Source organism: Danaus plexippus (assembly GCF_018135715.1).
Source record: "Danaus plexippus chromosome 18 unlocalized genomic scaffold, MEX_DaPlex mxdp_20, whole genome shotgun sequence".
Taxonomy (NCBI): Eukaryota; Metazoa; Arthropoda; class Insecta; order Lepidoptera; family Nymphalidae; genus Danaus; species Danaus plexippus.
In genome coordinates this window covers 2,984,162-3,003,506 of record NW_026869853.1, presented here as the reverse complement: position 1 = coordinate 3,003,506, position 19,345 = coordinate 2,984,162, and the positions used below count along the sequence as shown (strand labels likewise).

Here is a 19,345-nt window from a genome sequence, read left to right as displayed (position 1 = left end):
AATTGTTTGCACATTGTCTATTTAATATTTTATTTAGCTATGATTAAATAATTTCTAAACTAAAACGCTTCATGAATCAAGCTTCTTCATCCTTCTTCTCCTCCGGGTATTTGTCGGTCAGGAACTCTTCACCTCCCCATATTCCGTTTTCAGATTAAGTCTTATTCTTTCGTGATTCCTATATTTCTCGTACTTTTTCAGATATATCTCATAGTGTGGCATCGTTTCATAGAAACGAGGGAATTTCTTCTTCTTTAGAATGACTCGATCATTCATAACGTAATTTATAAAATCTAGTGTCTCGTCCTTAGGTATTTCGTCTTTTGTACGGACGTACGAAGGGCTGGCAACCACGGTAGGGTAGAAAGAATTCTCTTGTCTAAACTCTAAAATGAAGTTTCTTTTCTTCGGCGAGCTGCTGATGGGTTCTCTGAAAACAATATATATATCGTGAATCATAAATAAATCGAAAATTCTTAGTTTCTGACGCAGTAAGACAATACTGCTTGTCAAAGTATTACCTGTTGCAACAATCCTATAAAGAAGGCTTTTACAATATGTTGCAAATTGTTGGATCCCTCCACCTTGGCTCTCAGATCCTTAATGCCAATAGCTTGACAGATTTCTCTTATAGCCCTGTGGCAGACCAGCCCGTAACCTTCATTTTTCTTCTGTACATATATTTTGGTCTTACCGAAAGCAGTAAAGAAGTCGTGGAAAACTGTAAATTAGGTAATCATTTTGTAGTATATCAATAAATTTGTTTAAATTATTTTAAGGAAACAAATACCCGATACACTAGTTTAGTGAAATACCTGTGTGTCCATTGTAAGTTTCAAAGTTCATCAGCTTCTTGCCAGCCCTATTTTTGGCTTTTCTTAAAGCTGATGGTGCTTCTTTGGCTTTACCGATTCCAAACCCAGCTAGACCATGGCCATTTCCTGTCACAACCTGAAAAATACAGGACTTATTACTATATTAACTATTACAAGAAAGCAAAAGTAAAAAAATAAAAGTATAAAACAAATTTTCATGCGACTACGCTTCTCATACCATAGCTTGAAAGTTCCTTGTTCTTCCAAGATTTCCTTTCATGATCAACAAAGATCTCAATTGAAGGACTTTTGTGTCGAAACCAGTGAATTCCTCTGAAAAACAAAACCTTTTTTATCTATCTTAAATATGTATGTATATATTATTTTCTAATATTAATTTATAATATTCACCATCACCAACTGGGTCGGGTGGTCCAATACTCCTGCCTGGCATTCGAGCTCCGGACCAACCTCTTTCAATAGGGCTCAGTCTCAGGCGGCGGAATCTCGTCATTGAATCTCTTAGCTTGATTAACTTTTCCATTCTTAGGACAAATAAAAGCAATTATACATAATGGCTTATATTCAGTGTAAACAACGGACAGATTATAAAATATATAAGAAGTGACTATTTTGTTGACCAAGAATTCTAGATTTACATGGTGATTATTTTTAAATAAGTCTCAAACAGAGTTTGATGTTATAAAAAATATTTTAATTGATTGGCGGTGTAAAAATGAATTCATATACTTTTCTATTGACAATTTGTTATTGCAATTCATATTTACTGAATAGTATTTCTTATTATGTTGTTAAAATTTGATGATACAATGATAAATGAAGTTTGGGAGACACAATTATTTTATAGGTAATTTAGCCATTTAAAGTCTAAAAACTTTATTAATATTACAAAAGGAGATGCTTGTTTCAGACATTTTGGAAATCCGTGTATGAGAATCATAACAAATCGCATTTAAATTTGATTGATTTGTAATATAGTTTATATGAAGTAACATTTACCTTTCGGGATCATCTGGCAAACGTTGCTGCTTAAGTAACTCTCTGCCTCTTATAACTGGAGCCGATAAACCCGGCCATAACATATTTATTTTTCCAACGCCGATCATCTGGCCACGATTTAAGTCACGAATACGAATTCTTCCTGCACCTTTTCCACGACCCTTTTTTGCTCCAGCATTACTTACCGATGTAACAGACTTCCACAACTTCTCAGCAGGTACTGCAATAAAACAATTACATGATAAAACATATAACTTTATAGAAAAGTCAAAAATACTAGTGAGAATTGCTACTTACATTTATTAAAGAAATTAACACTGGCTATTGGTGTTGTACTAAAAGTTTGAAGGTTATACGTTGGTTTAATATAATGTGGTGAATTCATAAAAAGACTTAAAGGCTTGTTCAGAAAATTTCTGATCATTAGTAGTTTTGTAGCCATTTTTTTTAAAATTTTACTTGCGATTCCTCATTTATGGCTAGTCTTTTTAATATTTACTTATTTACAATATTTCTCCCGATGACATTAGACATTGAAGTTTGACGTTGGGTAATAGACACTATTACAAAATTTATAGATAAATATACGAATTAGATTCGCAAATAGTATCTTGGATAAACTAAAAAAGACTTTAAATAAAATTATTAAAAAATATTAATAACACTCACATTACTGTACATTTCTTATTGACATATTCCACGTTACAATAGCTAAAAGGAAAATGTTTAATTTTTATCCAAGAATCTAGACCGCTCTGTAATTTATTGACAAATGACATCAAATTTACGTGGCTGACAGATTACGAATACCGAATCAGAAACTTAGCGGCTCGATATTTTAGTAAATAAAAATAAGGCAAAATATAATACATTAATGAAAAATATCGAGCATACTTGATCATGGGTCTATGTAAATGTCCAAAAAGAGTTACCAATCAGTTTTGTTTTGAACACAGAGTAAATGTTTGTGAATATTGTATGGTTACAAGCCATCCAAAGGTATAATTATTATTAAAAAATAACACAAAAGAATCTTATGTTAGTAATAAATTAATGGTAAGTTTTCAATTTTAGTGTATAATACAATCATATTTGCAATGGTTACAAGACAGCGACTACAATCCCATATGTGAAATATGCACTAAAACATTATCCGAAGGCGAGTGTATTCGACTTACATGTTACCGTAAGTGCTACTAAATTAATAAAAACAAAACATTTGAAATGACTAACAATACACTGTATCTGTTCATTCATTTTTGTTTTTTTTTATGACAGATGTTTTTCACTGGGAGTGTGCAGAAACTCGATTTAGAGCCCTGCCCCGTACTACAGCACCTGCGGGGTACCAGTGTCCGTCTTGTGCCACCCCAGTATTCCCACCTTCAAACCTTGTGTCACCAGTAGCTGATGTTCTCAGAGAAAAGCTGGCTGGTGTCAATTGGGCTAGGGCTGGTCTTGGACTACCATTGGTAAATATAATATTGAAATATAAAAAAAATGGTATGATGAAGACTTGATTATATTGACTATTGCATAAAACAACTCTTCAGCTTTCAGAGGACCAAGACATGAAAGGCGCAGCTGGTAGACGTAGCCAGTCTCCAAATCAGAGCCAGTTCTTCAACTCTCTAGACAGTCAAAGAGGCGCTCCTGCCGGGGCTAGTGATGATGAGTGTAATAATAGATCTACAACAAGTACTCCACATTCCATTGTACAAATACCAGATGATCCTGTCAATATTTATGATGGCACATCAGTTAAACGTAACGATGGTTTATTAGGTAGCTATATTTTTGGCTCTTGAATTTGATTAAGATAATTGAAAGAAACATATGTACAATACTTTGTTGAATTAAGAAATAAATAATAACTCAAAAGTATAGTAGTTATAATATACTGATAATAATGTACCATAATAATATAATAATTACAGGAAATCAGACCGCAAGAAAAGGTTTCAAGTCTTTGGATCAATCAAACAAATTGATGAATTTTGATCATGATGAAAACAAGTACAAACAGAAGTCTACTTTTGCATGGCTCAGTAGATGGTGGAAGTAAGTAAAACAATATTATTCATTAATTTAATAAAAAAAAATGTATACAAAAAAGGTGCTTACTAGAAATTAGGAACTAAATTATGCAATTAAGTCTTTGAGACATTTTTCATAATCATCTTCCTGTTTTAGGAACACATTGCCAGCATCTCGTGTCCGAAGAGCTGGAGGCATTTATCGGAGATATTGGATTATGCTCTTTGTATTATAGCAGTAGTTTTAATATTAATACTGCTGAGCCGCAGAGACATTGATAACGACAACCCTTTGGCTCTATCCAGGATGATGATAGAAGAGTTTTACAGAAAAACTAACTTTACAATAATATTTATTCCCTTACTAGTAATGTATTTATGAAATCAAGCAATCTATAGTGATAAAATTCTCATGTACATTCACTTATGAAAACGAAATACCTATTAAATGTTTTACTATGATGTTGAAGTAATTTTTTTAGGTAACACAATTACATGATCTTGGTACAAGACCCAACAGTTTTGTCTAAAAATAGCACAGAGATATGTCATTGTAAAAGTCAGGATAATATTCACAAGCTCTTCGACAATCAGGCATCCAATTTAATTCTAGTAGCTTTGGATGTATGACAGTACCATTTTTATCCCAACTCAACATCACATCGACTGCATACAAAGCTCTTGATTGGGGACTTCTCGCTATTCCAGAGGGGGTTCTTTGGCAGTAGCACATGTAAACAATTCAGACAGCATATTAAATATAGACCGCTCTACTTCATCCCATTCGTAATCTGGGTACTGGTTAGACCAGGCATTTTTAAAATCTTCACATAATAATTTAAACAACGGCGCTCCTTCAGTGTAATTCATTACAGTAAAATGTTTTTCATAATCATCAAAGTTGTCCATTGAAAATTCTTTATTAGACAGCCGTAAGAAGAAATTATTGTACACAAAAACTTCAGTTGGATTAACAGATTTGAGAAGAACAACATAACGAATATCAAATTTAACCTTCCCGATATCAGCTCTGTCAAATAGGACAGGATTTTCAATATATTTTTGAGCAATCTTGGGCCTGACAATGGAAGCCTGCATAGAAAATCTAAGTTATCAGTAATATATGTATCTAAACCCCGCAAGATTGTAAGGTTTACAAATCCAGTGATTATCCAGACCTTGTTTTTTTCTCTGCATGTAATAAGCCACTAACTTCGAAAGCTCAGTCTTCATGTTAAAAGTTGTTGTAACCAAGTGGGAAATGTGTCAAGTTCTGCATTCCCATAGATTTTATTGTTTCTCCTTGCTATGATAGCCAAAATATCTTTATTGTAACAACATATTCAAAGGGAATTGGTTGACAAACTTGTTGGGGAGTTAACACTTAATTCCTTAAAAGTTTTATAGTGTTCTATATACCATAATATATCTGCTTCACTTTCACTGTCAACTATTTGAAACTCATCTGCTGTCAGATACTGATTTATATATTCATAATCTGAAAAGACTTTAAGCTTTCCTGATACATTTACTTTGCTTTGCAGATTATCTAAATCAGGTAGTGACTCAACAATATGCCCCTCTAAAAAATAGTTAATATCAGGTTCTGTTTGACTGAAATCATCATCAAAATGTTCATAATACTTCCATGGAATCAGCATGGCTTCTCTTTGTTTTGGATCTGAAAATTTGCCCTCTATGAAGTTTCTTGTTATCAAATCACCTTCTTCAACATTTTCTATTGGAAAAGTAAAGTATATGTGATTTGCTCGGGTATATATATAAATGGTACAGCTCTGAAATTTGGCTGATCAGAATGATTGATAGCTGAACCCAACTCATCCATTAAATACCACACTGGTACTCTGTCTTCAACTGATAGCTCGTCTCCTCCAACAGAATAAGTATTTGCATATTTCCATACATTTTGATACACTTCCTCTATTTGCTCCTCAGTTGTTTCTCTAACAATTTGCATAAGATTACACATCCTTTCTAATAAGGCCGGCATATTTCTGAGACTACTTTTAATAGTGTTAGCCTTGAAAGTCCATGCATGATCTACTAGGAAAATATTACTGGAATCTGTAGGATCTAAGTCACTGATAGCCATAACACTCCATAACGGGTCAAAAGATTCTTTTTCATCGTCCTCGTAATCTATTTTAACTAACTGAAAGGATAAGCCCGAATCAAATATTTGATCTTTAAGTTTCTTACATAAAACCGGCCAAAATGTTCCGGGACTCCGGACAGAACGAGTTGCGGCTTATGTGCTGCTATGAATAAGTTATAACTCGATATGCCATCCATATTGATGTAATTAAAAAATAATTTTAGTTATGAAATTTGATCTTACTTAAAGAATTAATAGCTAATTTTCACTTCAATCATGTCACAACTCACAGTGACATTTCAATATGTAGGTACATTAACCTAATCATACAAGAACATTATTTACTAATGTCACCTCTCGAATTGTCACTTGCGTCTTGAGTTGTGTTCCTAACAGGTATAAAAATCATTTGGCTTTCGCTATAATTCGCCGAAATTATTTATTAAAATAACCATCACTAACATTTCAGGTTTTAATAACACCATTTTTACATGCATAACAAGACATAAATTTAAATTTTATTTATGTTAGTATGTCAAAATGGAATTTACTTTTAAAATATAGTAAAACTAGGCTATTACATATAATGAGACGAAACTTCTTAGCATTCCATGGATTCACCGTGCGGGTGCCGGCCATCGCGTTGCAGGGAGAGGAGCTTCAACAGTGCCTGGGACTTACGACCCAGGTGTTGGTTTATATTAGTTGATATTAATGTAAATTAATTATTATATTTCTTGCATTTCAATAATTTGAAATGCATGTTGCTTAGTAGGGATAGTTTCTTAGTTGCTTTTTTTTCAAATAGTAATATTAAAATATAGTGAAATATAAAATAATGAAATCCAGCGGAAAGTTGTTAGGGATTAATAATGAAAGAAATAATCCTGTATATTCATAAGCATGGTGTATTATATCAACCATTGAAGAACATTTACTCTTATTACTTAAAATTTTGATAATTCATACAATAAAAATCACATATTATAAGAACTAACGATAAACTATACAAACCATACATAGTTAAGACCCTTTAAAATTAGTCACAGAACCATGAAAGAACCTAGATAGATGTATTAGGAAATCACTGAAATGTTGAGAGGCAGAAATTAGAAGTTTTTAAAATATTAAGCAGGGTTTTTAAGGTCTTACATATAAATGGAACTCATTACTTAGCTTCACAATATCTATGGCCGCGTCGTTAACTGTCGTTACTGACTGCAGAACATTAATGACGCATTTAAAATCTATCTATCAGTTCAGTTGGAGTCTGATTCCATGTGATTCCTGTAGTTTCTGCGTGCCTTTTTGACCCTTTGTCGAAATTTATAAGCCTGAAATTCAGGATCGTCGGAGACTTCGTCAGCGGGGAGGGGATTCCTTGTGCTACTCCCCGCCACAGTTCCCACGCCACTGTCGGGGGTTCCCAAAGTATCTGGAGCCGGCCACAGACTGCCTTCAGTGCTACAGCTGCTCTCAAGCTCGCTTTCATTAGTCTCGTTCATCAGTCTCGCTAGAGTCCGGTTGAAACCTTTGGTGACAGCCTCTCCGTGAGCGCTCTATCCGCTTGCGTCTTCATGGGCGGTGACCCACTCGAATCCGACCTGTTCATGGCCTGCCGACCGTTCCTTCTCACTCTCCGCAAATTCATCCTCAGACGGTCTCTGGCGGCGGAGAGGAGTTGTTGCTCTCCGATTCTTGATTATCATTTCTAAAAGAATCTCCAATTGATCCGTTAATAGGTGTGGGGACGATGTTCACTAAATTAGGAATGGACTGGTTTTGACTGCGCACAGACCTGGGTCGGCTGCTAACTGACTGGTCATCGTCTGAATCCACTTCAGCTATCCGAAATAGCGAATTGTTTTGCCCCCATATATCCTATATAAAGAAGACATAATTTGAAATAACACCCGCAATTTGTAAATGTCATTCAGTAAAATGTTTACCTGTGCTTGTGCTCGGTAAGCTAGATTTTCTTCAAAGTGTCGACGTTTTCAACATTATTATTGTCGCTGCTGTCTTGGGCAGCTCCGTTACCTGCTATGTAGGGCTAATTAGAATGTAATTTTTTTTTGCTATGAAAATATATTACAATATTTTAGGTAAACATAGCTTCCTATTTTAAAGAGACAAATTAATATGTTTCTACCATTGCTCCTTAATTCATGGATCTTCTGTAGCAAGTAACTTTACATTTTCTTTTATTGGATCTTGTGCTGTTCATTCGTCTCCTGGCTGGGCGGAGTATCTAGAACAAGTACAAGCTCATATTGGGTAACATAAATACTTTGATAGATTAGATATTTTAATAGTTTTCAGTAAATGGGGAACCCGTGTTTTATTATTATCACATAAACGTGCTTGGGCTCGGCACCTGAATAACATCAACTTGGTTTCTTGAGAAATTGAGATAAATGTCAAATCTCACAGGTTTAGAGACATTTTTATGATTATTATGAAGAAAATATGCATATCTTAATAATGAAGTGTATTTGCTGAACTTATCCCCGTGTTAAATATATAATTTTTAAATTCCTGATCACTTTTTTAAGTACCCAATATACGCTACTATGCGCAAAAGGTGAGGTGCTTTAATACGAAGACTACGGGGCGGCACCAACAGCATCCTGAGTAGGATGTAGTAGGCTTGATTGTGTTCACATAAACCATTGCTGCTCCATCTCTAGAGGGATGCAGCAGCAATTACAATTTAACACAGTTTTATAACTTTTTAATTGTTACTAACAAATGTTACTTGGTTTTTGATTATATAAATAAAATAAATAAATAAAAAATATATTAAGATCCCACCAAATTCAATGAATGGTATCCATGTTATATAACTTTTCGTCTCTTCTATAGAGTGACAGTCTGTTGATAGCGAGCGCTTGTTCCGGATTGCTTGCCTGGCTTATGCATATTTTTACTAGACTACCCTCACCCGGCCCGTACTCCTGTACATGCAGTATGCTGATTCGTCTGAGTCGGTCCGCTCGCTGGAGGGCGACAGTCTCCTCGTGGTCGCAGCCTTCGCCCCCTCGCCCGTCTCGCTGGACGAGCCCCCTTCACGGTAGTCGACGATTTGTTCACACACGTTCTAGGTTGTTTGTTACGTCTGGATCATACAACGCAGATTATATTATCACTTTCACGTATATTTTTCTTTGCATATTGATTATATTAAAAAAAAATCGTTTATTTGCATCGAAATTCGGTGTAACATACATTTTTAATTTCCTTGTTAGCCTAAATAATTTTCAAATACAATTTTCATTTCGACCAAATCAACTGACACCGCATCTCATGATCGTATACTGTAGTTCTGGTGGCTTCATTACCGTAGAAGCTATGTCCAAATTGTCACATGAATTGGATCGAAAAACATTTTTTTCATAGAATCCCCATAATAGTAACGTAGAATATTCCTTTTTTTAACTATCGCTATAAGTTGGAATGTACTAAATGCGCTATAAGATGTTATAAAGTGTAGTCGACATTGGCAAATCAAAAGATGTATTAGGTCCAGACAATTAATGCCCAACAATATCAATTTGCAAAATTTCATTTGTTTATTAAATGTACACGTGTGATCATGTTTTATGTTTCCTTTAACAAACTACGTGAGTTGCAGACATTTAATTTTAGTTTGTGTTAACATCTGAAAGCAGTGTTAATTTTAGACTGTGAGACAATACTTTGCATTAGTTGCACAAAATATAGCCGCTTTTTAATGTGGTCCTATTCTGAGATAACATTTAGACCTTCTATATTTATGACATTTTATATTTACGTAGTCTACTCCTTCTTAAATTTTCCAAAATAGCTCGCTCCCCCTCTATCTCTACAATTCTTAATCATCAGGCAATTTATTACAGATCTCAGGATAAATAGAAATCCAAGAAACTTAATTTATTTAGTAATTAATAGGAATTATAGTATTTAACATCAATTTGTCGAATAGGGCAGGCCAAGTAAGTACCACACAGCAATTTTTACCAACTATGATGATCAACGAATAGAATCGTTGATTAAAAGTTTCTATTTTATTCAATTAAAGTTTCTATTTGTATATATTTTTTTGGTTTTAAAACGTATGTGAGTAAAAATCTATTTATTACAGCAATTTGTACATGTACTGTACTGTCCTCCAGATCGTTTTAGTATTTAATAGAATTATTTCTCTGCAAGTATACATTTTTGTAATGTATTGATTGAGCAAGGGTCTGTCCTTCTTGGGAGTTTCCAAAGGAATATTCTGAAGAAATCCTTAATTGACGTCTTTAAAAGTGAAGACCCCAAACCCGATAAATAATACAAAACCTCTTTCTTCTTGTTCACATATAATGATCATACAACTTATAACTTTGGAATCTGCTAGTCAAAATATTACTTTGCCGTTTCTAGAATAGATTATGGTACATTAGCTATCAAATATATTTTTTTGCCAAAAATATTAACCTTAAAACTGAATCAAATATATAATACCTACGACTGTATATGGTTACAAGTCGTAGGTGTTTGAAGACTCTTTGTCTTCGCATTTCGAACAGCAAATACTACATGTTTTAAGATGTCGTACCTCAGTGCACCTCTCTTCTGTGACCGAACATTCTTGGGATATCGCGAGGCAACGAGACGGCCAGTCTGCTCTGACATCGCTGGCTCGGGCATCCTGTTCCATTAAATACATATTAACTAATATTCAGCTAAAATATAAAAAATACATGAGTAATAAAAAAAATACGCTGATTCTGGAATGATAGCAAAAACAATCAGACACAAGCAGGTATTAGTTAAATATAACAGTGTATAAAACTTGGCAATGGTTAGTCGTTGGTCATGAAAGTAGAAACGGTATTTGGTCTCTTTAATATTTAAAATAACTAAACAATCTAAGTCTAAAGTTGTTGGAAGCAATTCTCCGTCTTCCCCGTTGCGTTTATTCACGGTTGTTCCTACCTTCCGACATTCAAGAGCGACAACACTAGAAACTATAGCTCATTTCAAAAGAATTTTGCAATATTGTAAACAAAGCGATTGTCCAGGATTACGCCGTTCTTACGTACAATTGAATGTCAGTCCTGATAATAATTACATCTCAATGAACACACCACTGTTCTTAACAATGTTTTCATCATACAAAAAAACTGTATATATATATATGTGTGTGTGTTTATTTTATCAAATAATTTTGAACACGAAAATCTATTGCGTTTGTCAAATTAAAACGATCATGTTTTACTCATCAAAGTCTATTCGTCTTTGAAAAGTGATTGTTGTACATCATAAATATACAATGAACTAGTTTTTGTCCGCGACTTCGTCTGCGTTACTCTCAAGATTAGCCATGTGTAGCTGACCGGTCGACCTCTGTTCCTCCTTAAGGCAGTAAATAAGAAGCTTTCGGATTTGTTTTTATTTCTGGATTTCCGTTATTTGGCCAGTGTTTAATATCTGATATTTTAATGAGGGTACATGAAAGTGATCTTGGCCTTGCTATGATCTTTGGCTGGAAAAATTTAAGGAGTTCGTGTCATGAGATCTAAGATTTTCGCGAGTATTCATTGAAAAAAAAAACTATTATAATTTAGATTTACTGCTTTATAATTATATACAACATCATATTCCCGACGTCGGTTACTTGGCAGCAACCGTGATCACGGGCGGACGAGATGTGACTGTTCATATCCTAATTTAGAATAATACTCACTTCTCTTTGGCGGCAGGGATGGGAAATCGACAGCGATCTGGTCGCTATCACTGGAGTCTGACCCGCTGTCCCGGGCCGACCTCGAGCTGGAGCCGTCCAAGGAGTCCGTGTCCTCGGCGAGACACTCCAGCTCTCTCTGCATGAGGGAATCGAAGAACGCCATCATCCTGGGGTCCTCGCTCGTTGATTGCTCCGCGTAGTTGTGGGACAAGTACTGTTTCGGGGCGTTGCAATAAAAAAAAACATTTTTAGTTGCTTGAAACTTTTTGTTAATTGGTTATAGGATAGGCATGATAAAATTTATATACGTATTAAAATTTATATACGTGTTAAATTGAGTTAAAATACTATAAAGAAGTTTTATTTTTATTTTTGTGCACCTGCCTATTTAAACACTATGACATCCTGCAGGCTCACTATTCATTTTAACTACAATATATTAACCAATTATAACCTTATAAGGACGTTTTTTCTTTGAGTCCCAAACAATGTGGTATGCGCATGATATAACTCACCTGTCCGCTGTGATGTACGAGTGACACATAATCCTCGTGTGTGTAAATCTCTCTAGGGTTGTCCGGACCTTGGGCCTCTTCCAGGAGAGTCCCTCGCATGTCAGGGTACTGTAGGGCTGACCACAACTGCAATATTTTCCTTAAACGTGATGTATCATTCCAGACATGACCAGCTTTCCGACAATATTAAGTTGAAAAAGCGCGAAAGGCCTCCCACGCGTCACAACGCAGACATATTTCGAACATTTTAATAAAATTTAAAAAAAAAATGTGCCGTTCTATTCTTAGTTTGCGTCTAATCAGACCTTTGAGTTTTCAAATCTCAGTAACACTTTTACGTTTTCGTTGCACTGTTGATGATATAGAAAAAGATACGCTGTTTCTGGATTATTTATCATGCTCATACTGTCATAGGAGGAACTTGAAAATTATAATTTATATTATGGCAATCACATGAACGTTATAGTTTAAAACGTTGGGAATTACACGAAGCTCACGAAGTACTTATTTTTTAGTACTTTTCCGAGGCAGATTGATTTAAAATAAACCCATGAAACTACTAAGATTCCTATTGGAAGAGAAAATTTTCCAAAGCTGTTATACATAAGCCTTAAATCTATTATGTTTATAATGCAGAACTACCCTTATTATTCTTTTATCAACGACATTTAAAACACCTCGCACCCACCTTAATAATCTTCTCAACGCCGGACGAGGCTATCAGACAATAGTGCGGGTTGTATCGCACTTGATTCACGATAGATCTGTGTCCATATAGAACTAGATGAGGCGGCTCAACCAGCATATCGTCTGGAACAAGGACGCTATTTAATATATTATAATTAATTATTGTGTGGCAAAAACATGTGAATGTTTTAGACTCACTACAACCGCCGCCCGTGTCGGGTATCTTCCACATATACAAGTTGAAATCGTCTGATCCTGAGAGCACGAACTGATCGTTCTTGCCAGCAAAGCAGCAGCTCTTCATCGTGCAGGAATTGTAGTAATCTTGATGGTAGAACTCCGCCAAGGGTTCTGGTGAGTGAACGGCGTAGAGTACGGGAGGCAAGCGACGCCGCAGGGCGACTATATGTGTCCCCAAATGGTTGAAGCACACACTCATGCCATTCTGAGTAGATCCTTTGCTACCAACGTAGCGAATTACTGGACTGCAATAGAAATATTTAATTAAAATTGACTCCAAAAAATTTTCATTCAAAATGAAAATTACACAGATTAAAAACTTAAAATTAATATTTCGAATGGCTTACTGTTTTGGAGATCGCAGGTCCCATAGAGCTACACCGTTTCTCTCATTAGCGGAAACGAGCATGCTAACCTGCTGGGGGTGATACATAACACCGTGAAAAGCTCTCCTACTGCGGGAAACGACCAGGGACTCTGGAATAAACACATGAGTATAAAAAAAAAATTAATTACTTATACTCAGGACATTTTTATTACACCCACCGTGTACAGATTGACGGGTGTCAAACAGTAATAGCCGGCCATCGTTCCCAGCGGTGGCGACGACCTGCTCATTGAAAGGGTCTATACTGAGGCTGGAGACGGCGCGTTGATGCTGAAGAACTTCTAAAGGACTTTTGCTCTCTAGATCGTGAACTATGACCTTAAATGTTAAATTATCATTACTTGTTATATAAAATCGAATTTTTAATTTTATAGGAATAATTCCAATAGTACTCTTAGAATATTATGTTATTAAACAATTAAAGAATCATTGGTTCTATGATTGTGTTATTTTTGACCAGTACAATCCATTTGAGAATTTTTTTTTTTCAATATACCTAAAACAATAACTTCTCATATAAAAACATTATAGTCCAAAGGCTTGTAAACATTTTTGAGCAGGAACTTTAGGCCATATAAATATTTTTTTTTTTCTCCCATAATATCTTGATATAAAGGTACCTTTTTACAACTCCGACGCCAACAATCATATGTACATATATACATATTTTTTCAAAATGTACATTTTTAGGAACATGTTATTTAAGGAAAAGTTAAAATTTCAGAAAATGACCTAAATATATAGCCCAAGCTATTATACCATTGCAAGATACAAAAAAATAATAATTTTTAAAATAAATAAAATATATGATACAGGGAGATTGAATTTTTATAGACTATTTTTTGGTAACATTTACATTGTTTAGGAAAAAAAAAATTTGTATTTTTTTTCATAAAAAAATCTTTTATATACTATAACACTCTCCAGTTTGTGCCAGGACTTCTAAATATAAGATATTATGGTAAAGGAATGGGACAAATTTTGAGATTTCCTCAAAAGCCCATCTAATTATGTCTACCAGATGTTCTATTATTTATAATTTTTAAACTATGCAAACTAAAACAGGTCTCTCATTAAAACATTTATAATGTCACTTATAGTTTCTTATTAGAAATTATAAAATTAAGACTCACCCTATCGTCATTTCCACCGGAGAATATCTTCTGATTATCAGAAGTTATACCTAAACAAAAGATGTTTGATAGATGTAATGCTTTCATGGATTCAGGCTTCCCATAGTTGAGGACTGCCTGTCCAAACTGCCATAACATAACTCTTCTGTCATCTCCTCCTAAAATTTATAAACACTTATAATATTTAATCTCCTAGACATAATACTACACTTAAGTACTTGACATAACATTTAAAGTTTTGTGTCTAATAATTTTTATTGTTTCTATTTCATTTTTTTTAAATATTTATTTGAAGAAAATGTTTATTCAATGGCAATGGCAAAAATGTACGCAAGCAATTTTCGACTTTATCTAAGTTAAATTAGTATCTAAAATGGCGTCACATAATGTATTCTATTACACACCCATCATTTTCTTATCAATCGGTGATAAAAATATAGTATAAAAACAATACAACGTGAACTTAATTTTTAGCTATTATCGAGTGCAATTATGCATTGCTACATTTAATTTACACTACTAAAGTGATAGTTGTGTATATTTAAATAATTTTACCTGATACGAGCAATTCGCCATTGTATGAAAACTCAATTGCGTTAACACATCCGAAATGACAAACTAAATCACGACGATATAAATTTTTAGAAGCGTTAAGCCGTTTATTAAATAAATTTGTTTTAAGATCACATAAAAGTCCACTTTCTCTCTTGGTAATATATGGTAAAGGATTCGCAATATTCGCCATGTTTAAAGCGATACTAAAATTTCCTTCACTTGACGATCAGCTGTATTTTATTTTAAAAACATTAAACGTTCCATTTTGTATATTGCTAGATAAATCCATACAGTTCCTAAACTGTTATAATATAATAGGAGTAACATTTAATGATATAAATTTGAATATATTATTTATTATTTGGCAATCATTTTTTTATTAACAATCTGATTTATATCTATCAATTATTTTCTTTTCATGTTCAATATGAAATGTTTTCGTTCGGTTTAAAAATTTTGCGTAAACAGAAATGAAACTTTAAATAGTTGAAGTCTTGAAACGTCAAACGCGACTCCAGGGATGTCAAAGAATAAAAACACGTGTCGGTGCACTTTTAGTGTTTTATACCTATATAATTCTATCAATTAAAACAATCAAATAAAGGTCATTTAGGAAGATATTCTTTCCATTTAAAAGTGAATAAAATAAAGTTGACGGAGAGGAATGGTAGTAGTAATGGAAAAACCTACACTCAAAGTTTCTGGTAATTATAAATAAAAATTAAGTATTTTTGTTTTACAAATAAAGCATTATATATAAAACTACATATCTTCTTATTTTAGTCTCTAATAGTGATTCATCCTCAAGCGAGGATGTAGATGAATCCGATTATGAAGATCAAGATTCGGGACTGGACCAGGACGGTGGAGATGGAAACAATACAGACGACGAATTGATAATAAAAAATGAGGGGTGGGCAGATTCTATATCAAAAATTTTAGGTTCCAATAAACCTAAAAACAAGAAAACTTTAGTGTTATCTCGGGCAAAAAAATTAGCTGATGTTGTTATCAAACCAAAAGAAGAAAAGCCTACTTTTGAGGTTATTGGGGAAGAAGTAAAAGAAGTTAAGCCAGATATTAAAAAAGATGACACAAGTGTGTCAGAGCCACCACCAAAGAAGAAGGTAATTTTCATTCTATTCATTGTCTTTTCAAAGAATTTATCATATTTTTACCACATTATAACTTTTTAGAGAAATGAAAAATCAACAGTCCGAGTCAAACCAAATATACTTGAAAAAGACAGAGAAAGACTCTTATCCAAAATAGCCACAAAAGGTGTTGTACAATTATTTAATGCAGTGAGAAATCAACAAAAAACTTTTGACAGAGAAATGAATAAAGACATACCAGAGGGTAAGAAAGAGAAAATTATGAAGAAATTTGACAAACGGGCATTCTTAGATACACTGATGGGACAGACAAAGTCTTTAAATGTCGAGGAACAGACAAAAGCGAAAGATGAAGTCAAAGATGAAGCCGAAAAACCGAAATGGAACGCTCTCAGGTGATGATTTCATTAGTTTATTAAGTGAAATTATCTTTTCTATTTTTAACACTTTCATAGTCATTTATTTAGTAATATTTCTCTACAACTCCAGAAAACCTTCACAGTGTTGTCATTAACGAAAAATTTATACTAAATGTTACAATCTTTATTTACAGGGATGATTTCATGATGGGAGCAAAAATGAAAGACTGGGATAAAGAATCGGTAGATGAATAAATAATATACTTTACTTTACATAATATAAGTTTTATTTTTGCTTATTGTACATATTACCAATGAAAATTGTCTCTTATTTTATAAACATAGTATAGTTGTCGTTCCCATGGAATTGTTGGGCTATTTGTTTGGGAAGTGTCGTGTAAATTTTTACAGGAAGATTCCAGACCATGGTTTCTATTGGCACATTGAGTGGTGCATTCCAATCTTTGTCCTCCGGATTGGGTAATAGCTTATCTTGACTTAACACAAATTCAAAATGTAGGCGCCAATTCAGAGATACTGCAAGGAAGATAAAACTCGGATTATGAAATATATAACAACAATAAATACCTATTATCACTTGAACAGTTTTTTAAAGCCAATTATAATAAAAGTAATGTATGATCTGTTTTTCATGTGCGTATTTAGCTATGTTTTCCAGTTCCCATTCACCTAACAACACCAGAGAGCTAGTTAAATCCAAAGAACATTTTAGAGATATACCAGAGCAAACAGACAAACAAACATTTAAAACATTCAAGATTTTTGCTAACACACATTTAAAATGTTGTTGTTTTGCGAAATTTACTATGCAATTGTATTATTTTTATGTGTCTCCAACTCTTTCATTTCAATTGCCCAAGACCATAGTTATTGTAAACTAATTGAAACATCAGGAAAATGTACAAAAACAAATTGTAAAGTATCCAAAAAACATACATTCAGTTAAAATAAAAAAAATATTTTGTTTTACAAGAAATTATTATGGACATTTTAGTATATAAACCAGTAAAATTTTATATATAAAAGTAATTTACCCTCATCAATTTCGAAGGCCGGAGTTATATGTAGTGGTATGGGTAAGATAAGCTGCGAGTGTGTAAGTCCCAAAGTCACCTCATGATACCTTGCGACTGTCATTGATCTACTGCAGCTTTCTTTGTTTACATTCTTGGAAGGCGTCTTAGATTTTAGTACTTCTTCAGGTTGTAGTGATACAGACACCTAAAAATTTACTCTTTTAACTTGTGACAGTGAACATAATTTGTCACTTTTAAAAACTGGTTAAGTTATGTATGAAAAATATTATATTATTTGTATATTGATATAATATTTACCTGCATGCATGTTATAGTTCCTACAGAGAAATCAAATGTACCAACAATGTCTTCACCTAATCTGTATGCAGATTTGAATAGGCAGAAACGACCTACTTTCCCCCTGCCATTGGTTATCATGTATGAGTTTGGGCTTCTTCGGGCTGTTAAATTCTGAAATGAATGTTTCCAATATAATTTTTTTTATGATTTCTGTATATTGAAACCTTTGAACATATATGTGTTCTGGGTTAATTAGTAAAAATAATATTATATTAATAATACTCAAATAACTAACAGTGTGTGAATAAAAATCCAAAAAAAAAATTACCTGCAAAACTTGTAAGGCCATAGTCAGATGAGTTTCAACTTTCCTACCTTCTGAAAATGGACTGGTTGGTTGTAGTATGTCTGTTGTTTCACACAAAGCAGGAAGGTCTTGCAAGTTCATAACAGGACTGATAGGTAGTACTCTAAACGGTAAACGGACCATTTTGATATGAGACCCAACTTTCTGTGTGGCTATTGTGATCTTGTAGGAGTATTTAACTGCCGTGCCTCTGTATGATGGAGGTGCTTCTAATGGCAGAGTTTCTCGATACAAAACTGAAAATAATTTAAACAGTTAATTTTAATAAAACATATTTAATCGCAGAAATAAAATTAATTTAGATTTTATATTTGGAAATATTTAAAACAAACTTACAAAACTTTGTTTCCCCGAGTGGTATAGTTAAGTCACAAAACAATATCTTAGGTTTAGTATGAAATACCACATCTCCTATATCACATGAGGTTACTTCGAGAGCTGTTGTTTTTTCTGCAATAACATTTTTGTCTGTGGTATTTTTAGATGTTGAAAAGAAACAATGTATTTGAGCGGAAGCCCATGCCAAATTTTCCAGGATATCACTGATAAATAACAAACAAATTCTTATAAAAACAAACAAGTGAAAGTTTAATCACAACCTTATGATATTACCTATGGCTTTGTGATTTTCTATGTTCAGGTTGAGTTGTATGACAAAAAGATATACGACATTCCAAAGCCTCTCCAGCTAAATAAACACTGCCAGTGGTAAGTTTGGCTGAGAGCTCAATCATAATTTACGGCAATTCTTTGATCAAATAAACGATGTACTAAGGAATGTTTTGCAATATAGTAATTTTAATAAAACCATTAAACTAAAAATATTGTTGAAACATTACACTAAAAATATTATTTAATAATCACAAAATGCTATTTGTTTGATATTTAAACTAAATTCTAGTATTATTTTTTCTAATTTTAGCCATTTAATTATCAATATTTATAATTT

At 33.5% G+C, this 19,345-nt stretch overlaps 6 protein-coding genes across 6 annotated transcripts; 2 read left to right on the top strand and 4 right to left on the bottom strand.

Moving 5' to 3' along the window:
- Positions 1 to 13: 13 nt before the first annotated feature.
- On the bottom strand, positions 14 to 2,387 carry LOC116773242 (small ribosomal subunit protein uS5m). The gene is given in 9 exon segments (XM_061528454.1): positions 14 to 126; positions 129 to 391; positions 393 to 430; positions 522 to 721; positions 816 to 951; positions 1,054 to 1,148; positions 1,227 to 1,360; positions 1,836 to 2,055; positions 2,133 to 2,387. Coding segments are annotated over 9 exon segments (1,281 nt in total). The 5' UTR covers positions 2,278 to 2,387; the 3' UTR covers positions 14 to 76.
- Positions 2,388 to 2,621: 234 nt separating this feature from the next.
- On the top strand, positions 2,622 to 4,331 carry LOC116772866 (zinc finger protein-like 1 homolog). Its single transcript, XM_032665163.2, has 6 exons — positions 2,622 to 2,834; positions 2,910 to 3,021; positions 3,114 to 3,307; positions 3,389 to 3,620; positions 3,773 to 3,896; positions 4,029 to 4,331. Exons 1-6 carry the CDS (start codon positions 2,736 to 2,738, stop codon positions 4,105 to 4,107), a joined length of 840 nt encoding a protein of 279 aa, XP_032521054.2. The 5' UTR covers positions 2,622 to 2,735; the 3' UTR covers positions 4,108 to 4,331.
- Positions 3,771 to 6,730, bottom strand: LOC116772865 (tubulin--tyrosine ligase-like protein 12). The gene is given in 9 exon segments (XM_032665162.2): positions 3,771 to 4,579; positions 4,582 to 4,944; positions 4,947 to 5,011; positions 5,013 to 5,118; positions 5,121 to 5,200; positions 5,202 to 5,241; positions 5,244 to 5,621; positions 5,624 to 6,112; positions 6,115 to 6,730. Coding segments are annotated over 9 exon segments (1,773 nt in total). The 5' UTR covers positions 6,185 to 6,730; the 3' UTR covers positions 3,771 to 4,397.
- Positions 6,731 to 6,877: 147 nt separating this feature from the next.
- LOC116772864 (DDB1- and CUL4-associated factor 5) lies at positions 6,878 to 15,448 on the bottom strand. The gene is given in 18 exon segments (XM_061528557.1): positions 6,878 to 7,521; positions 7,524 to 7,649; positions 7,652 to 7,868; positions 7,937 to 7,974; positions 7,977 to 8,040; positions 8,140 to 8,238; positions 8,932 to 9,000; positions 9,003 to 9,105; positions 10,570 to 10,662; positions 10,735 to 10,741; positions 11,701 to 11,914; positions 12,216 to 12,341; positions 12,904 to 13,025; positions 13,101 to 13,387; positions 13,490 to 13,619; positions 13,689 to 13,848; positions 14,664 to 14,821; positions 15,219 to 15,448. Coding segments are annotated over 18 exon segments (2,478 nt in total). The 5' UTR covers positions 15,409 to 15,448; the 3' UTR covers positions 6,878 to 7,246.
- A 276-nt stretch (positions 15,449 to 15,724) lies between these two features.
- On the top strand, positions 15,725 to 17,295 carry LOC116773079 (RRP15-like protein). Its single transcript, XM_032665454.2, has 4 exons — positions 15,725 to 15,922; positions 16,002 to 16,345; positions 16,415 to 16,728; positions 16,887 to 17,295. Exons 1-4 carry the CDS (start codon positions 15,883 to 15,885, stop codon positions 16,945 to 16,947), a joined length of 759 nt encoding a protein of 252 aa, XP_032521345.2. The 5' UTR covers positions 15,725 to 15,882; the 3' UTR covers positions 16,948 to 17,295.
- On the bottom strand, positions 16,957 to 19,337 carry LOC116773078 (RAB6A-GEF complex partner protein 2). The gene is made up of 6 exons (XM_032665453.2): positions 19,009 to 19,337; positions 18,733 to 18,938; positions 18,358 to 18,632; positions 18,048 to 18,200; positions 17,748 to 17,934; positions 16,957 to 17,229 (listed from the first exon to the last, which is right to left on the bottom strand). Exons 1-6 carry the CDS (start codon positions 19,128 to 19,130, stop codon positions 17,021 to 17,023), a joined length of 1,152 nt encoding a protein of 383 aa, XP_032521344.2. The 5' UTR covers positions 19,131 to 19,337; the 3' UTR covers positions 16,957 to 17,020.
- Between the last annotated feature and the right edge of the window lie 8 nt (positions 19,338 to 19,345).